Source organism: Triturus cristatus, chromosome 4_2 (assembly GCF_964204655.1).
Source record: "Triturus cristatus chromosome 4_2, aTriCri1.1, whole genome shotgun sequence".
NCBI lineage: Eukaryota > Metazoa > Chordata > Amphibia > Caudata > Salamandridae > Triturus > Triturus cristatus.
The window spans coordinates 414,517,442-414,536,451 of record NC_140586.1 but is presented as its reverse complement, the minus strand read 5'-3'; the positions used below and the strand labels follow the sequence as shown (position 1 = coordinate 414,536,451).

Below are 19,010 nucleotides of genomic sequence, written 5' to 3'. Positions count from 1 at the left end.
CAAGGCTTTATTCCTCCACATGTTCGTTGGGGCTTAGCAATTAACTGAATAAAGAAGTTGCTAACAGAAACTAAACCAGATCAACAAACATTAGTAGGCGTTCTTAAGACCAGCTTGTACACAACGTGTAGCAAGAGAAATTAAACCAAGGGTCTGATATTATATTAATACAAAGAACAATATTTCTCTCAAACTCCACAGACTAACAATTATGAAGAATCCGTTGGGTAAAAACAAATGAAAAGCTTTGAAGTTCACATAGACAAAAGTCTTCGAAGGGGATTTCTTGAGACATTTATTAGGAATTTGATAATCCCTAAAGAAAGAAGAATCTTTACACCAGCAATGTAAAAACATGTTGGATACCCTATTAAGCAAGCAGAGATGGACTGCAGAGAATCGATGACACAGGATAGACATATATAAAAACAAAAACTAACACAAATTTTTTTTGTCCTGGTGCTCACAGGCCCAGAACTGAATTTTCAGACTACCCATATAATCCTTTTGTTGAAAGACTGCAGACGGAATTACTGTTTTTCCGAGATGCTAATTCACAGAGGTAATTATGAAGTCTGCATTTACACCCTAAAAAGAAGAAAAGTGAGAAAGAAGAGATTCGTCCATCTAGCCCTACAGCTACACGAGGAATTTTATATGGAACTCAACCGAGGATAATTTCACTCATACTATTGCATGTCCTCCGTTCTCCTTTCTCCAACAGTGTTCATATCCTATTTCTCACTTCATTCTTGTATTAATTGTCCCAATAACACTCAACCGTGCAGCCTTGAAAAAACTATTGTTTAATTGCAAATGATGTCAGATACTCTTGTTGACTGAATTTTCTGTGAAGAGTTCAGAAGGGTTGAATGCGTCAATAAAAAACGTGTTTCCAGAAGGTATGAAGGGAAAACCATGTAGGCTCTCTGCTGATCTCTTGTCCTGCCACTGCAACAAAATGTGCTATAAGGGCCTATAGTATTTATCGAGAATGAAAGGCAGGATACTTTCATTTAGATATATTTTGCTTGGTAAAGACTTTGATTTTGAACACTTTGATGTTTTCTGTACATATACATGAAATCAGAGAAGCTTCACTTCAGCCTTTAATGGATAAAAAAGCATAACTGAGACTAGAGATTTTATGTACAGATGACTATGAAACTGAGAGATGTTCTTTGGAAGATAGTGTGGTTTAACAGAAACAAACGCTTTTCATTAATAAATTCAAAAAGTGCTCAAATCTTACCACTCCTCCAGGTAAGAAGAGATGAAACTGAAAAATGTTTTATAAAAATCGAACTTTCAGAATTGAATAAAAATGGCTAAGTATCACAAGAGTAGAGCAAAATGTGCAAATAATGTTGCTGGAGGACTTATAATTACGACCCTGGGGAAACTAGAACACTTTTTGTAGAATACCCAACAATGAAAAATGGTCCCAAACCTGAACAAATGCATAGTCGATCAATGAAAGACCAAAATGTAATGAGCTCCATTCAAAATATGGAAACGAGTATTTTTTTTTATTTTTTTTAGATTTTTATATAGTGCGAATTATACCAGAGAATTCGGTTATCAGAGCGTCTTAAATGGCACCAGTTGCCTTACACGAGGACACATTTATTTTTTGTTAGGCACGGGGAGATTAAGTGATTTGCCCAGAATCACAGGAGGTTGAGCATCGTTGCCGAGACTCGAACCCAGTTCCCCAGCTCCGAAGTCGACTGCTCCAGCCGTAAGGCTACATCCTCTCCCCTCAGGCTCAAACTTGTTAAAAACGATCTACCATTGTTGTGGGTTGTACAATAACATGGAGGGTTTACTATTAAGTGTTTCAATGTTCCTTCATATCTTAAACATTCATGAAAAAAACAAGGGGCTGAACAGTGCCGGAGATGGAATAAAGGACTCTGGTTTTGCTCTGTGTGAGAAGGTTGTATGAGTATTATAAGGCGAAAGAGCAGAGGTTCAATGTAATATTTTACATGCTTGCAGTCAAACAATAATCAGGATATTTACTGCATGGCAACTACAGGACAACTGATAAGGCCAAGTGGAACACGTAAACTGATGGCTGTCTCATCAGCACCAAAATACTACTTTGTGCTTCTTAAGAGTACCAGGACCCCCACATCATATCAAGAATGATTGGAAGTGTGCAAAATATAGTTACACAAGGAACTACTGTTGGAAGTAAGGTAGGTTAGCTACACAAACATTTTTATATTTGAACGTCAACAAAGACAGCCTACCTTGTGACAAGGGGATCCTTCTTGGTAAAAGGCCCGAGTTTGGGGCCATGGGCAGCCAATCGTTCATAGGCCACATTTCCCAAAACACCATTGGCAGCCTGAAAAAAATGGAGCAATCAGGGTGGTATTTTAAATGAACTGCATAAACAATGATCTCTTGAATGTCATAGATGACAATAGATCACAAACTTAGACTAACCTGCTCTTGATGGTAATTCATCTGTCGAAATTTCTCAGCATTCAGCTCTTCAAGTCTCTTGCGGAACCAATTACAACATTCATCAATGGCAGCCGGACCATTGCTGCAACAAATAAAGAAAACAAGGACAGCATGAGAAATATTTACACCTTTAAGAATTAGAGTCATGATGTTTTGATTTGACACATATCTTAAGCCTGTTGCCTTTAACAACTGCGAGCTAAACATGTTAACAAATCAAATCCAAACACTAAACATTCTAACATGGTAAAATAATAAAGGACTGTAAATATGCTGAATTCAAAACCATCGAATATAAACATTTCAAAGAATAGAGTTTCAAAATAAAGTCACACCTGTGTGGCACGAATGTTGCTAGAGCTGTATTCATATCCACTGTGCAGCCAAATCGTTTATATTCAGGATCCTGGATAATCTTTACATGCTGTTTTGGGTCAGATTTGACTGCAGATTTTCTATTCTCTAAAAGTAAACAAAATGCATCAAAACATTGTAGTTGGGAACCGATTATTGTTTTAACTTTTATTTTTCATGATAAAACGTTTGAACGGTACTAAAAATGTGAATCTTTTTCAGAGGATGAGGTACATTGAGCCTATGCATATTAGTTATCTGGTAACAAAGTCAAAGCTGTACCAGGCAAAGTAACTATCAAGTTTCATGATCTAGTTTTAACAATGAAATTATACAAAACGGAACAGGCAATAGGCTGACTCCTCTGTGTGCTTTGGTTTTTACATTTCCAGGCATTGATTATAACAAATGCAATAAATGGAATGGATCATGCAAATCTTGCAACTCATCAATTAAGGCTTTTTTGCAATCTATTACTTCTTTCACAAAGGAAAACAAATCCAGTTCTAAGTTAATTTGGTGAGCCTTATCTAGAGTGCCAGTGGTCAGAATAATTCATTTACATGTATTGAGGTGTTCCGGAGTTTACAAAGTACTGATGAATTTCTTGAAAGACTGGAATAACTACTCGCAATCCCAGACTACTCAAAAAGAGCTCTGTTTTTGAGCATAAGACTACACCACACTAGCAAAGTTGCCAATAAACTAAGAACAAAATTCTGCATGTTCAAGGAACAATACCACCTCCTCACAATGCTCCGGTGTAGGTGCATCAGTGATAAATTTAGCTAACTCCAACTTGGAACTGGTCCCCTCCCCTGAAATGGTGTGGCGCCAGTAGGTCACAGTATTGACCTGGAATTTACGTTGAATTTATTTACATTGAGACCAAACAGCTGCAATCGCACATCTGAAAATACTATCATGTTCTTCTCTCACTGTGTCAGATAACAATGTATCATCTTGGAAAAACAAAAACTGTGGAATTGCCTCAAGCACCCTCTTCTTTACCCTTTCGAAACAAGCAACAGCAAATGCTAACTCGAAGGGCACCCTTAAGACGTTGTAAGCCCCCAAAGTTGTGACAATAGGAATGAGGTGCCTGGAATCAGCATGATAATGATAGTCCGATGTTAAATCCATGATACTGAACAACTTAGCCACCCTAAGCATCACCAGTGTTTCCGAAATATTGGAAATTGATTGGAGAATCCATCCAGATGTGTTTGTGGATGTCTCTGAGGTCCACGCAAATCCTTATGCTTTTGCCACCATCCTTGTCACACTTATTGTGCCACTGTCGGGCTTTTGGCAGTGCCCGGTCTAAGGCCTGCCGCTTCCAACCCTATAGCAGGAGCCAGTGGTAGCCCAGTGCGCAAACACCTGTCCCCATGCACCAGGTCTTCTGCCAGTATTGGTCTGCCATGTGGGAAAGCTCATGAGGTCTCTCCTGTGGCACACTGGTGGTTGCTATGCGTATGTAGGTCCCTGTGAGAGCCTAGCATTGTATGCGCTATGTCTACAACACTGGCCCATCCTTGTAATGCACTGTTGATCTTTATTTTCCTCTTGTTTTGGGCCAGAGTAGTCACTGGGGCTACATTTCCAAGATGCTCTGGCAGGGGCCATCTTGGGAGTGACATATCTATAAGTACGCCCCCGTACTAGGAAACGTGCTCATTCTCTGACCGCCGATGCATGAGGAGCTGCCGGTCTGACTCTGACCTCGCAGTGGGCATTTCTCGGTGTGGAGACACCGTTCTGGAAAGTACCGCAGCCGCTGTCTTTCAATAAAGAAAGGCCAGATGGGCCTGGATGGTAAGGCAAGCATCTACATGTTTCTCTCGATTCTTGGGTGTGGTGAGTTCCGCTACGCATTTCTTGCTGGGTCATTCTAGTTCACACGTGCAATTAACAGGGAGCAGCGGACTCTTATTCAGAGTAAGAATCATCTGTTGGATGTTGCAAATCTCTATAGATACAATACTAGCATTGGTGTATGGTTTTACTGATTGTAAAGTGCTCAGAGTGAAGAGCAGTCTTGACATTCTACTTTAAGAAGTGATTGTGGAGGGTGCACAACTGATTCCAATAGCTCTGTCTCAGTGTATGGATGAGAGTTTATCATTCATGTTTATTATTACCAGACTATAAGGATAAAGAGAGTTTTAGAGTAACAGTGTATGAATGAGAACTCCCATTCATGTTTATTACTGCCGGACTACAAGGATACACTTACAATTGGCGATTTGGGTGCATAGGGAACTGCATAACTATGGCATACTAATCGGGGACACACCACATGTCATCTTACTCTATGCGCCCCCCCGAGAAGCCCTTCCGAGACTGTTGCGGATTCTAGATGATTTTGGGAACATTTTGGGTCTTCGGCTTAACTGTGGCAAATCCCTGGAAATCCCTACCGCCTTTTTAGTCGGTACCTTAATAGAACGTTTACCTGTGCTGGGGCTTCGCTGGGAGCTGTGGCAGTTCAAATACATTGGGATTCAGGTAGCGCATGTAGGAGAGTAGGATCTGCTTCACATGGGTACCCCCACTTTTTGCTGGTGTTTCACTGTTTTTCGGCCTTAGCTGTGGCCCTGCTAATCAGGACAACAGCCTAGCTGCTTCCTCTCTAAAATGGACTCCATGTACATTAGGTACATATCTAATTGGATTCTGGAGTGCCTTATAAGCCCCTACTACATGGTATACTATGTACCTAGGGCATAGGTACCTCAGAGGCCTACCAGGGGCTGAAGCATGTATTATGCCACCCCTGGGAAGCACTCCAAAATGGCACTACAGGTCTGCTACTGCAGCCTGGGTAAGGGTGTGCTTGCACCCCTTACAGTGGTATAGGCTACCTATATCCACATATATATATACAGACACATATAAATCTATAAGCCACTCCTATGGCAGGCCTTGACAATCCTGAAGGCAGAGTGCTTGGTTTTATGTGAGAGGGTGCCCAAGCATGAGCTGAGCCCCTCTGCAGCTTTCGGAAATACTTCCTTATGGCTGTTCTGTGATATGAAAGTAGCACTAACCCATCCAGGGTGGTGTCCCTCTATGCGCACAGCATTGTGGTGTAACAAAGTTACCAATTTTCGTGCTGATTAGATCAAAGTTCATTTATTCATGATTAGAAATTCATTGTTCTGTCTAGCAAATTATCACATGTTGTGTCAACAACGGTACTGACGGATATCCTCTATGCATTTCGGGTAAAACCCTTCATCAGGAGGAATCCTATAAACAGAAACAAGCTAGCTGACAACCCCAATATAATCTTTCTTGATGCTGACAAAGGGGGAGCACTGGTTGCTATGGATACCATACACTACATTCGGAAACTGGATGAACATGTGTTAGACTCTAACACTTACTCAAAACTTGACTACAATCCCACAACGACCATCTTACAAGTTCTACAGAATCTTGTGGATAAAGCAGTCCTATCGGGCACCATTGGTGAGACAGAAAAGAAATTCCTAATCTCTAAATTTCCCAGAAGTCCATCCCTACGGATGCTACCAAAGATCCACAAAAATCTACAGGATCCTCCCATGCGGCCCATCGTCTCAACTAGAGGCTCGCTTCACGAACCTGTTGGTAAATATTTAGACAGACATCTTCAACCTCTCGTGCAGTCTATGTCTACATATGTTAAAGACACTACAGATTTTTTGAACATTCTTCTCAAGTTTAACATCCCATGGGACACTGATATGTACCTCTGCACGATAGACGTTACTTCCCTCTACACCTCAATTCCCCATGACATGGGGTTAGAAGCTACGGAACATTTTCTTCTACAATCACAGATTCCTCATGATTTACAGGTTTTTCTAATGGAGCTACTACACTTCACGCTTTATCACAGTTATTTCTCTCACAACAACCAATATTTTCTTCAATTGAATGGAACATCCATGGGAAATTGTGCAGCACCTTGCTACGCTAACCTGTTCATGCACAAATTTGAGTTGGATCACATTTTGCACACCACAACTTGGGAGAATCATCTGTTACTGTTTGTTCGCTACATTGACGACATTTTTTTAATTTGGAGAGGTTCGAAAACCACATTGAGTGAAGCAATTATGAATCTGAATACTATCAACGATAGACTCAAGTTCACATCTACCATCAGTGATACGCACATAAATTTCCTAGACGTTCACATCTATATTGTGGATCAACATGTACAAACTACACTTTTCAGAAAAGATACGGATAGAAACAACTTGCTACACTATTCGAGTTTTCACCAACCATCACTTAAACGACACTTACCATTTTCCCAATTTCTCAGGATAAAGAGAATCATCTCTGACCCTCAACAACTAACCCAACAAACCTTGGAAATGGAACGACGCTTTGTAAAGCGAGGTTATCCATCACAAATACTGACAACAGCCATGGACAAGTCGCTAAATAGACAAAGGGAAACATTGTTGGAAAAACAATCAACATCCTCAGACACATCTACAAGAATGGTCATGGTTACAAAATTCTCCACAGAAAGTTTTAACATCAGGAAATCCATTCTTAGACACTGGCCTCTACTACAAATGGAATCTGACTTCAACCAAATCTTTTCGCAGCAACCATTGTTTGCCTATGAAAGGAGTAGAAACTTCATGGAGGTATTAAAAACAACGAGCCCCTCACAGCCTTTTTCCGTATACAAGGGCACAATACCTTGCCACAATTGTGGGAACTGTAACAACATCATTACAGGCACGAACATACAACATCCGACTAAGGGCCACAACATAAAACTTTTTGTTTCTGCAACCTGTGATTCTAAAAACGTTGTCTATATGTTGAAGTGTCCATGCGGCTTGCCTTATATCGGCAAAACCGAAAGAAAAATGAAAACTCGATTAAATGAACACAAAAGCAATATCCTAAACAACAATCTTAAATCGACAGTAGCTGTACATTTCAATGAACACAAACATAATGTCAGCCAATTACGTTTTCTAGTGTGTGAAACAGTTCCTCTAAGAGAAGGTTGTGACAATAGAAAATTTCTGATTCAAAGAGAAACATTTTGGATTTACAAAATGAACTCCATGGTACCCCTTGGACTGAATGATCGCCTCGAACTGAGTTGCTTTATTTGACTTTGCATTGATGCCTGCAAGAACGCCCAAAAGTTTTTACAGTCAATGGACTTGCAACGCTTAAAATGTTATCACCTCTATTGTTTTCTATCTACCCTTTCTTACCTATCCTTAACTTTACTGTTTGTTTCTTCTTGATTCTTCACAACTTTATTGTTTTTTCCCAATACACTTTCTTTTAACCTTTACTTTACATTGTTGATTCTAACTTATCATTTCAAACTTTATTTAACCTTTGGTCACATTGCACTTAATCGTTCACAAGTTCTTTCAGTTAAGTTGTTGTTATCGATTAACGTCATGCATGGTTTCCTGCTCTAAGATGGCCGCCACAACTAGAGTCTCCTTCCTCTGTTTATTATTCATATACTTAACATGGCCACACGCTCACTAACGGTCTTCTGGATTAGAGCATTTTGGATACGCTCATTCGAACGGGTGAACTGAGGTAACATTCACGACCTTACTCGGCACTGGTCTGGGGTTCTATCTCACGGTGTATGTTGTTTCCAGGATACTTTGCACACACGATGGATTATCTCACTTGATCTTGGCACGTATTTTATTTATTATTCACGTATTTTATTTAAAACACCGCTATCACCGCATCTATTTCGCAGCACGACTTACACGCGGTAAATTCACTCACACGTTTTTGTAATTCTTCTCAATAGCGTTTCCTTAGATGTCTTTTGCGCACTTTTTTATGTTTGATATTTCGGTTGGTACACGTGGCCAAACATTGTGTTATCCATTTGTTAATGCATTAATTTGTCAGTTAACGTTAATTGGTTGAACAATGAATCCTATGAGGGGACATGCTTCTTTATCTCTTGTTTCTGTTTATAGGATTCCTCCGGATGAAGGGTTTTACCCGAAATGCATAGAGGATATCCGTCAGTACCGTTGTTGACACAACATGTGATAATTTGCTAGACAGAACAATGAATTTCTAATCATGAATAAATGAACTTTGATCTAATCAGCACCAAAATTGGTAACTTTGTTACACCACAATGCTGAGCGCATAGAGGGACACCACCCTGGATGGGTTAGTGCTACTTTCATTATTTCTTCGACCTTGGTTTAGGGGTCGCTCCTCTAGCAGCACGCCGCTACCCATCAAAATTATACTACACTCAGAGATTAAATAAGGAGTGCGCGATATTTCAACATTTATGTTCTGTGATATGGCCATACCATATACTCTTAAGTGTATTATAACCTCGCGGTAAATGCCAACTTTGGAATGGCTGCACCAAAACATGTCGTGTTTGGTGTCAAACATCTTGGAATACTACCCCATCCCCCCCCCCCCCCCCCCCGGATGGATGCCTTTGCCACAGACACAGGTCTGGCCTCCTACTGCTGACCGAAACTCCGGCAGGGGAGGCCTGGACAATAGGTAACCACCTCTCCAGACAGGCAGATGTGTATTGGGGCTGGGCAGGAGCACTCTCTGGTGCTTTGAAGTCCTGCACTGGGGGCACGTTTGCTGTCCCTGTGCATAGTCCAGTTCAAACCGGTTGCAGGGACTACCTGCCCTGCTCTGGTGCGAAACTGGACAAAGTAAAAATGGGTGTAACCACCCCTCTTTCCAAGCCCACCCATAGGTGGGGCCTTAGAGTTAGTCCATCCCCTAAACTTAGTATAAGTATAGAAATCCAGTCCCTAGGACTTTAGATTTCCCTGGACGAAACTCTGCTAAGTACATCCTGGACCTTCAACGTTCTATCCTGACTAGAAGACTGAAGAAATCCCCCTTGGAGTCAAGGAGTGACTCCCCTGCTTGGCAGGCACCAAAGAAGCAACTGACCGGTCTGCATCGCTTAAGCTCCAGCCGGACGTCGAAGGCTTTGCATCACCAGAGGTGGATTTCCTTACTTCCCCAAGGCTATCCTGAGTCCACAGCAAAGCTGAGGCCCGTGTCTATCGTGGGTGACGTGGAACCGTGACCTCTGGACACCGTGAACTTTTGCAGCAACACTATCTTCCTAGTCCTCCTCGAAGTTGTGCTTTGGGCTCCGAGTAGTCCCAGCCTTGAGCATCTCCTGCACCGAAGATTGTTGGCCTCCACTCCACGAGTGACCCGTGGGCCAGATTAAAGTGTGACCGCTCGAATCCGGCTCGTGGACTTCGTCGTTGCCTCCTGGACCTCGTGGCTGAAGAGTCAAGACACCAGTCAACTCACCTGAAGCACCCGACATCTGTGGGCATTGGTCCATCCTGCCCTCGGTCACTGGCTAGTGACCCAGACTCTGTCCCCTCTGCTTTCAGGTTCCTTCCTTCCTAAATCCAGGCTTGGATCTCTTCGGACACCACTTCTCTTCACGGCAGCAGCAGTTCTTTGCAGGCTTCCATTCAAATCGACGACGCGACCCGACACCAAAAGACACCTATGCACCCGGCTTCCCTGGGTGAGGTAACTCGAGTACTCCGGTGCTCCCGTGGGTGCTAGCTCGAGAACTTGTTGAGTCCAAAAGTGTTTGGTCCTGACTCGATTCCAAGTGTCCCTAATCTTTAAATTTCCAACTGCGATATTGCCCAGAGAAGCTAACAGGAACCTGCGGTTGTGTTTACACACTGCATACAGTCCCCGTGGGTCCCCTGTGTCACTACCTTGGGTGGTTCCTTGGGGTCCCAGCGATTCTACAGGCTCTAGACCACTTTTTTGGTATATGGTTTGGTGTGCCCCTAGGGCCCAAACGTGTATTTGTGCTATTACTGATGCTTGCTCACTTAAGTACTTCGAACTCCAGTCTCGTAAAGAGACTAGAAGGGTGTGTTTTAACCTAAATACATATATTTTGAATATATACCTGGTGTGGTTGTCCTTACATTTGATCATTCAAGAGATTATAGACTGGTAAAACAAGCTGCTTTTTATTCCTTCAAGACTTAGCCTGAAGGCTGCTCTCCATAGCTACCACTAGGATAGCTTTCAATAAAGGTTGTCTTTAACCTATCACCATAAGGGGTTGTTTGGACTGATACAAGGTGCCCACTAGTACTAGTGGACAGCATATATCAGGCCACCTTCTCACAGCGCACACAAAAGTTAGAGCTACAACTAAAAGTAGACACTGTCTTGAAAGCATTGAGGTCCTCTGTGGACGTCTTGAACACACGATCACTTTCCTTGATGGAGAGGATGGACGTTGAGAAATGTTTTATTTTCCTCTGATGCCTGTATGTGCTGCAAATCTCTTTTCCCCCTCCCCTCAACAGCTGGACTCCACTCTTATCTCGCTGCTGCGGGTGGTCCATGGCAGTAGAGTGGTCTTGGCAACAATGACTAGACAGTATGAAGATGGGGGCTGGAAGTCCAGCATCTTGATTTGCATTACTATGCCGCCCATCTTCAGCATGTGGCCCGCTGGTTGGACCCGGGCAATAATTGAGAGAAACATTTATTGGCTAGCAGAACTGAAGTGGACTGAGTTACTAATGGAGGGCTCCAGGCTCCCAGCTGACATTCCTTACATAATCAGGCAGATGGCAACAATTTGCTCAGGTGGGCCTGAGGCAGGCCCCATTCCATAGAGAATCAACTGTTTGGGTGTAGAAACTGGTCCAGCAGATGATGGAAAGCATGTCCTTCAAGGCACGGCAGGATGGAGGGTGCACCTATTTGGGAAATATATATCCAGGGGAGACTTTTATCTCCTTTGTGAACACCTGTCAAGTATTCTGTCTTGGGCCCGGTCAATTTTTGCACCATGCCGGCCTTGCTGAAATTGCCATGGCAACCTGGCCATGCGACTCCACAGCACCTGCATCTACACAAACCATGGGAATCCTTCAATTGTGTGGTTCAGGCCGGCATTTGATAACGCTAATATACAGAACCATACGCGTGGATACGGAGGGTCCTCTTCCGCAGGTGAGCACGGCTTGGGACATTGATTTAGATGTCCCCTTGGGAACCGGGGACTGATCACGAGTTAATATGATTACACACACTGTTTCATGTAATGCCCGCTTTTAATTGATACATTATAATTTCCTTCATAGGACATATTTAACACCCAGTGTACTGCATCACATATCCCCAACCTGTGCTCAAAGTTGTCCCCGCTGTGGCACAGGAGATGTGGATTCTCTGTGTAGGCTGGTACAGGACTTCTGGACTCAGGTGGTCACTGACAAAGTTCCTACAATTGGTGTTAGTCTTGGCCAGACGGAGGACAGCCATCACATGGATGGGTAAGAGGGTCCAGTAATACCACAATGGCACAAGGATATCATGGAGTGGACCAGAGCGGAGAAGATTTGCATGCAGCTTAACACGCGCGATGAAAGGGATGGCCTAACTGAGTGGAGAAACCGGTCTACCACATTACTGGACCCAGACTCTGATATGATGTCGGATGACGGACCAATGACTCCGGTGAGGCTTGGGGTGGTTTGTGGGACAGGGACGGTTCAGACTGAGGGGATGCTGCCGGGGGGTGGGGGGAGTTCACAAGACCATGATACCTGATCGTCCCAGGTTGGGGGTTGCTGCCAGATTGCATATGCCATAGGCTGTCGTAAGGTCCTATTGCATTACATACGTAAAGTCTTGTGCCATACATATTACTGACTGCTGCTGTGCTTAAGTGTTGTTTTCTCAAACTGAAAAATAAAGGATTTTTTTAAAAAAAGGATACGCTTACAAGCTTCTGAGATATAAATCATAGATATTGCCACTGGGCGTTAATCAGTATAAAACTCAAAATGTGCAAATGCTGATCAATTTGCAGTATATTATATGTGTGCTTGTCTGTGGAATATTTTTTCCTAACAGGTGTCCATCCCTGTTGTTCCCTTCCCAAACCCTTACCCCCTCCTGGCCCCTCTAATCCTCTGCGCTATAATAGCATTCAGGGTTGGAGTTGCCTGGAGGTGGGTCACAAAGGTCGTTGTGCAGATCCTGAGGAAGAGGCCACATCTGACAGCCACCTACTTAAGTAGCCTTGCAAAGTCTCAGGCCTGCCACTGCAGCTTATGTGTGCAGTTTTAAACAGCCTTTTTGACCGGGCAAAATAAACCTTTTGAATGCTCAAAACCGCCTTTTTAATACATATAAGTTACACATAGGGTAGGCCCTAAATATCCCAACAGACAGGATTCACTGTATTTAAAAAGAAGGACATGCAATTTTAAGTTTTACATGTACTAGTAGTAAAAAACTCTTAAATTAGTTCTTCACTACTGCAAGGCCTGCTTCTCCTATAGGATAACATTGGAGTTACCTTATAACATTTAATATGCTGTAGCTTCCAGACATGAACAGGAAAACAGTTCATGTTTGTTGTGTTTGGAATTGTAATGAAAAATCCTCTTGTATGGTAAAATCATATTTTGAATTACAGTTCTGAAAATGCAACTTTTAGAAAGTTACATAGCTGGGAGTAGTTGGCAGTTGAACTTTGTGTATTCCTCTTACACAGCCATACACAATAGAGAGCTTAGGTGTGCCTGGATGGGCCATCACTGGCAGGATGGGAGGGCGGAGTTAGGCACAGGCCTGCTTACACTTGAATAGGCTGTGCCCTGCCTCCACACAAAAAGCTGCATATCCCCTGTGGTTAGTCTGGAGCCAGGGCAGGAGAGGCAGGAAACAGGAGCACTTCACAGGGAATCCTCTAGAAGTTTCTCTCACTTGAATGTAGGCACCAGGTATAAATATTGGACCTCAGACACCACTTCTTCAGTACCCCTCTGGAACTGTGAATACTACAGAAGCACTGCTGTGTTGCTTTGCTGCCAGAATGAAAACCACTCTGCTGCCCTGCTACTCTGCAGCCACATGCCCAGCTTGCTGAGAAGGAACCTTTCATTCCAGGCTGAAGTGACTCCAATGGTAAGCCTGCTGAGCTCCTGTTCTGAGCTACAGGGACATACGTTCCAGAGGCCCCCTGAAACTGCCCAGCTAACCTGCTACCAAGACCTGCAACTGGACCTACCTGAGCACCGATGGCCTTTGCTGGAGTGAGTTCCAAACCCCGAAGTGGTGCCTCTCAGGTACTGGACCCTTAGCGTGGCCTCAGTTGAGCTATCCTGAAGTTTTTGGGCTCTTTGCTACTCGGCCCGTTAGTAGCAAAATCTCACTGCCTGTGCCGCCGACCAACGCAAAGCTCTGGCGAACCCAACTTTTCACATTGCAGCGACAGCCAATGACGCTCAGCAGTGCAATATCTGCACTTCTTGCCCCTGGATCGACAGCTTGCAGGGACCGTCAATGTGAAGTTCTAGAAACAAAAGGAACTTCGCGCTACAGTGCTGACCGTCCTGCAGCCAGGAACTTCGCGATACAGTGCTGACTGGCCAGCACTTCGCCTAACATCGATGACCATCCACTGCGTTCTCCCTGCTCCTCATGGCCCCTTCCACTGTGAATGGAACTCTTGCGCTGAACTGTGACGGTAACTCTTTTAACTGGACTTACTTGTTCCCTGTGTCCGGACCGCCCTCCATCGTGGTCGGTCTGAACTTGTGACTTTCCCTGGGTCTCATATAAACGGATAGCTGCGAGTGTCGATTTGTGCTTTTTGGCACCATTTTCACTTAAATCTTTAATATTGCCCATCTCCAGTTCTACTAATTGGATGCTGTTTTGGTGTCATATTATTAATTACATTTTACTAAACTGGTGTGGGATTTTTCTTGTGTTGAGTTGTGTTTTCACTTTGTTACTTTTTGAAGTGTTGCACAAGTACTTTACACACTGCCTCTTAGTTAAGGCTGGCTGCCTTGTGCCTGCCTTCCTGGCCAGCCCCACAGTAGCTTCATGCTCTAGTAACCATTGGTTGTCACCACTTTTGTTCATGGATATCATCTTAAACGCTTTGAAGAGAAACAAGACAATCTGAAAAGAAAGTCCTGAATTTTTGAAAGAAGAAAATAATTACAAACTTAAATGAATCAGGAAAAATGCCTAAGTGGCTGACTCCCCAGTGAACAGTATCACTAATTTTCCAAGCCTATTCACTGCTCTTTTTGGTGATGAAAAGAAATTTCAAAACTCAAGAAAATTCTTAATTAAAAAACATAAGTACTTGCCCCGAGCTAAGGCCATCACTACTCAACTTTCTGATAGTTTTGACATTCTATAACAACTACATTTTCTTTTGTATATTTAACAAACTACATGCAGGAAATTCAATGTAGTGTGTTTGCCAGCAATGAATTCCCTGTAGAACATGCAATGCCCTTTTATTCAAAGACCAGCAATAGGGTTCACCACAGCAGTGAAGGGAAGTGTGCACAGACCCAAGCCAGAATCCTGCAAAAACAGGAAGGAAAGTTGCAACTTTTAAAATAAGCCAGGAGTTACACTGTAGTTAGAAGTAGCAAAACAAAGGGTGGTTCAATAGATTAATTACAACAATGAAAACAATAATGAAAATAAAGGCTTGTCTGCAGACTGAGGGACGGCCACAGGAAACAATCCTCTATTCTGAAAAGAAGGAAAATGGCAGTAGCAGAGGCGCAACTAGAGCCAAATTTCGGGGGGGGGGGGGGCTAAGCAAACATTTCGGGGGGGGGGGCTGAATCTTTAAACAGTAGGCAGAGTGGCGATGATTTCGGGGGTGGGGGGGCTGAATCTAGGCAGAGTGGAGCTGCAGGGGCTCTTAGAAGGGGTGAAACAACAGCGAGGCCTCATTAACATGCAAATGGTCTTTTTAAAGACCTGTGAAGTGCTCGGGCGCGGCTTTGGAAGCGGTCTCATCCCGGGCTGCCACACACGACGGGGGCGGGGGGGCTGAAGCCCTTTGAGTTCAATGGGTGTTGCGCGCCTGGGCAGTAGTATGGAGAAATCAGACTGAGAATCACAAATGGGGAGTTTGAAATTGTGAACTTCCTGAGCTGAACGCATCTAGAACCGTCACAAAGCCGAACAAAAACAAAGACAATGATGTAGTAAATACATGAAAATATTTAACAAGCTGGATCAGTTAACATTAAAATCTTGTAACATTCCATTATTTTACCTTTGGTTAAAAGAGTTCTGAATTGATCCACATATTTGGCGACATTGACTTGATAAAACTCCCACAGTTTTATTTTTGGATAAAGATCCTCCCAAAGGAGTCCACGAATGTTCTGCTCAGAAAAAAAGATATATGATTTTGTAGATTGCGCAGCTGTATAAAACAACATAAAAGGACTTCTTGGAGCAGTGCATTTTAAAGCAAAATGTAATAAAAACTTTTTCACTTTTCGCTTACTTTTAACAGAAACTAATAATACATACACACCGCATATTCAATGGTGAAAAAGTAAACAGGGTCATGAATATAGCAAGAAAATAATGATGCAACCATAACAAAATGTGAGAAATACTTGCGGATAGAGAAGGAAGTGGAATGAACACAATTTAAAGTAAACTAAGAATGGATAAACAAACAAAGCTGCCATTTTACAAGCAATGAATGTAGTCCACCATGATACACTTAATTTTCCAAGACAAACCAATAAAAACAGAGCCAACAACTTAATCAAGCACAACAACAATTAATCTATACTTGCAAAAATGGAACAGTATAATTTGGTACCGGTACACGCAGGTGACCAGCCAAGGAGCAGAGCACGGAGTAAAGAAGATCCGACTTCAAACGTTGGTCCCAATCCCCCACTTGAAGGCATCCTGGAATCCATGTGCCCCCACATAAAAGTGTTTAAGAGCTAAGATCTACTGCAAGCGGATACAATCCATGTCCGTCATGTGTATGTAAACAAAAGAATTTCAGACTTGCGATTTGATGCTTTGGCTTGCAGGAATATGGAGATAGTTCATTTACATTGGGCTTGAATCTACTATAGGTTATTTGCTGACTTTACCCTGTACAGCATTAAAAAATGTTGAATCTCTGAACAGCTGAATATTACATGCTCCAAGGTTCCTACCAGACTATGACGGCACCAACATTCTAAGGATGGGCATATTACAGCTCTTTATAATTTACTGGCCATCCAAAGAACATTGTGGTGGATAAAAAGATCAGTTCAGGTTAAGAATGTTGAGCGGGTATTTTCAGGTTATAAGTCTTAGTTTTTACATGTTGGGGATTTGAGGGTCTCTACAAACTGCAACTCTCATGTTCCTTGGAACCTGCTGTGGTTGTGAACCAAAAGTACCATCATTTTTGCAAATATGCATAAACCTGTGGTGCAATGCAGCTCAATCGCCCCCGCTTACACACCATAGTCGTTTAGAAAGATGGAAGGTAGTTTTCTGGTGAAGCATAAATATTGCAAATGCCTTATTGATCTAAAGACAGTTAAAGAATTCCAGATGCAGCAAGTTCCAAATATTTTGTTTGAGCTTTTCCATAGTTGTAGTGTAGTCTGACATGATATGCGGGTTCCTCCCAACAGTGCTGCATCAAATGAATGGGGTTAAAGATCCTTAGTTTGACTCATTTGATTTTAATGCCCAAAGAGCCTATTTTGCTGAGGAAAGTAAAGATCAAAGCAACAAAAGAGAGGACATAGTTACCTTTACCTCATCAGTGTTGAAATGGGCTTTTGGTGCAGTCTAACACCAGCTTGAAAGACCCAGTGTGCCGGTCGTTTTTAGTTTTGTTGCCCTTTTTTGTCCTGTCTGCTGTGACAAGACCAAAAAATCAGCCCTCAAACTGACCCTTACAAACTGGCTCGCCCGGCTGTGTCAGACTTCCAGACAGCTAATCCATCACTGTACCTCCTTCTGGTTTAGAGATCAGCAAATGACACATTTTCTGCCAATAGTAACTCCTCTAGCGTTACCATGCACTCTGCAGTGTGATAGGAAAGGTCTATATCATATCCACAAATTTCCAGCGACTACCTGCCTGATGGCCCAGAGTGGTAAATTTCCAATTTGGAAAAATACGGAAAACCAGTCCCACTAAACTTTAATGAACATATATAAAAACCAAGGCCGGCAAAAAAAGTAAATTCTTACAGTCCCTAGAACAATAGCAATTGTAAGAACAATTCATTCATAAAAAAGTAAAAAGAGTTGGGAAAGATGTGAAGAAAATGATGGTAAAGAAATGTGGAGCAGATGTCCCACGGTATAAAATCAGAGACTGTAAGAAAAAAAAGCTTTATAGTCAACAACAATCACTTGCAAAAAAGGATTTACACAGGGTGTATCTATACGGAGGATAAGGCACAGAGACACAAACACAATGAAGCAAGCCCTGTAATGCCCACTTAAACATGTGTCGTAATTGAGTGTGAAAAGCATTATCCAGCCCTGCCACTTGATGGCAGTTAGTGTCAGTGTGGGTTAAAGCGAAACACAGGCTGATCTCACTTTTGTATAAGGTACAAATGCTCTCAATTTCAAGCGCATCTTCTGTGAAGCTAAAATATATTTATACCAAGCAGATTTGGTTGCAAGAATCACTACGCTGTCCAAAATGTTATTTTGACTACATTACATTTTTAGATCTCACCTAGGCAGCGCTTGAGCAGTTTCCTCGAGACATGTTATATTCCGAATATCGGCTTTAAGGTCCGCCTATCGCTTTTGGTTGGTTGGTTGGTTGGCCTGCCTTTTGGAAATTATTTTATTGTGGTTGATCAATAGTGTCCATCTGTCCCACCTTTGGGTGCTTGGCTCCCTCCCAGGGGACATAACAGATTGTTTCTTTTGGTTGGCCATCTCATGCCATCTGTTGCCTCCTAGCTCGCAGACGCACCCCCTCCCTCCCTTCCGTTCATGCTGCCATGCTTCCTGGTTTTCCTTACAGTGCTTTCATTACTACATTCTCTATGATTAAGTTGGTTCTGATTTGTACTATGCATTTTCCTGCTTTTTGTGGCACGTATACTGCATGTTAGGACACGTTAGTTAAAATAAATATTTTAAACTGTTTCGTGTCTCTGTCAGATCTTATTGTGGACAAGTACAGGAGTGCGAGCGAAAGGGCGTGTCTCGCGATCCCTGAGAGATTTGGGAGTGTTGTGTACTGGGGTGTCTAATCATTTGTTTCTCTGTAAGTGAGTAGGCGAGCAAGTGAGACCCTATAACTAGTCAGTCCTGGGCTCATGGGTACTAAG

General features: G+C 42.7%; 1 protein-coding gene across 5 annotated transcripts in view; it reads right to left on the bottom strand.

The window, feature by feature from the left end:
• Positions 1-19,010, bottom strand: part of AGL (amylo-alpha-1,6-glucosidase and 4-alpha-glucanotransferase) — a 453,547-nt gene that overhangs the window by 311,850 nt on the left and 122,687 nt on the right. For all 5 annotated transcript variants that reach the window (XM_085601874.1, XM_085601873.1, XM_085601871.1 and 2 more), the window contains exons 7-10: positions 15,950-16,061; positions 2,814-2,940; positions 2,458-2,560; positions 2,259-2,356 (exon numbers count right to left, since the gene is read on the bottom strand). In XM_085601874.1, coding sequence (XP_085458000.1) covers positions 2,259-2,356; positions 2,458-2,560; positions 2,814-2,940; positions 15,950-16,061 — 440 coding nt within the window. The remainder of the gene's footprint in view (positions 1-2,258; positions 2,357-2,457; positions 2,561-2,813; positions 2,941-15,949; positions 16,062-19,010) is intronic.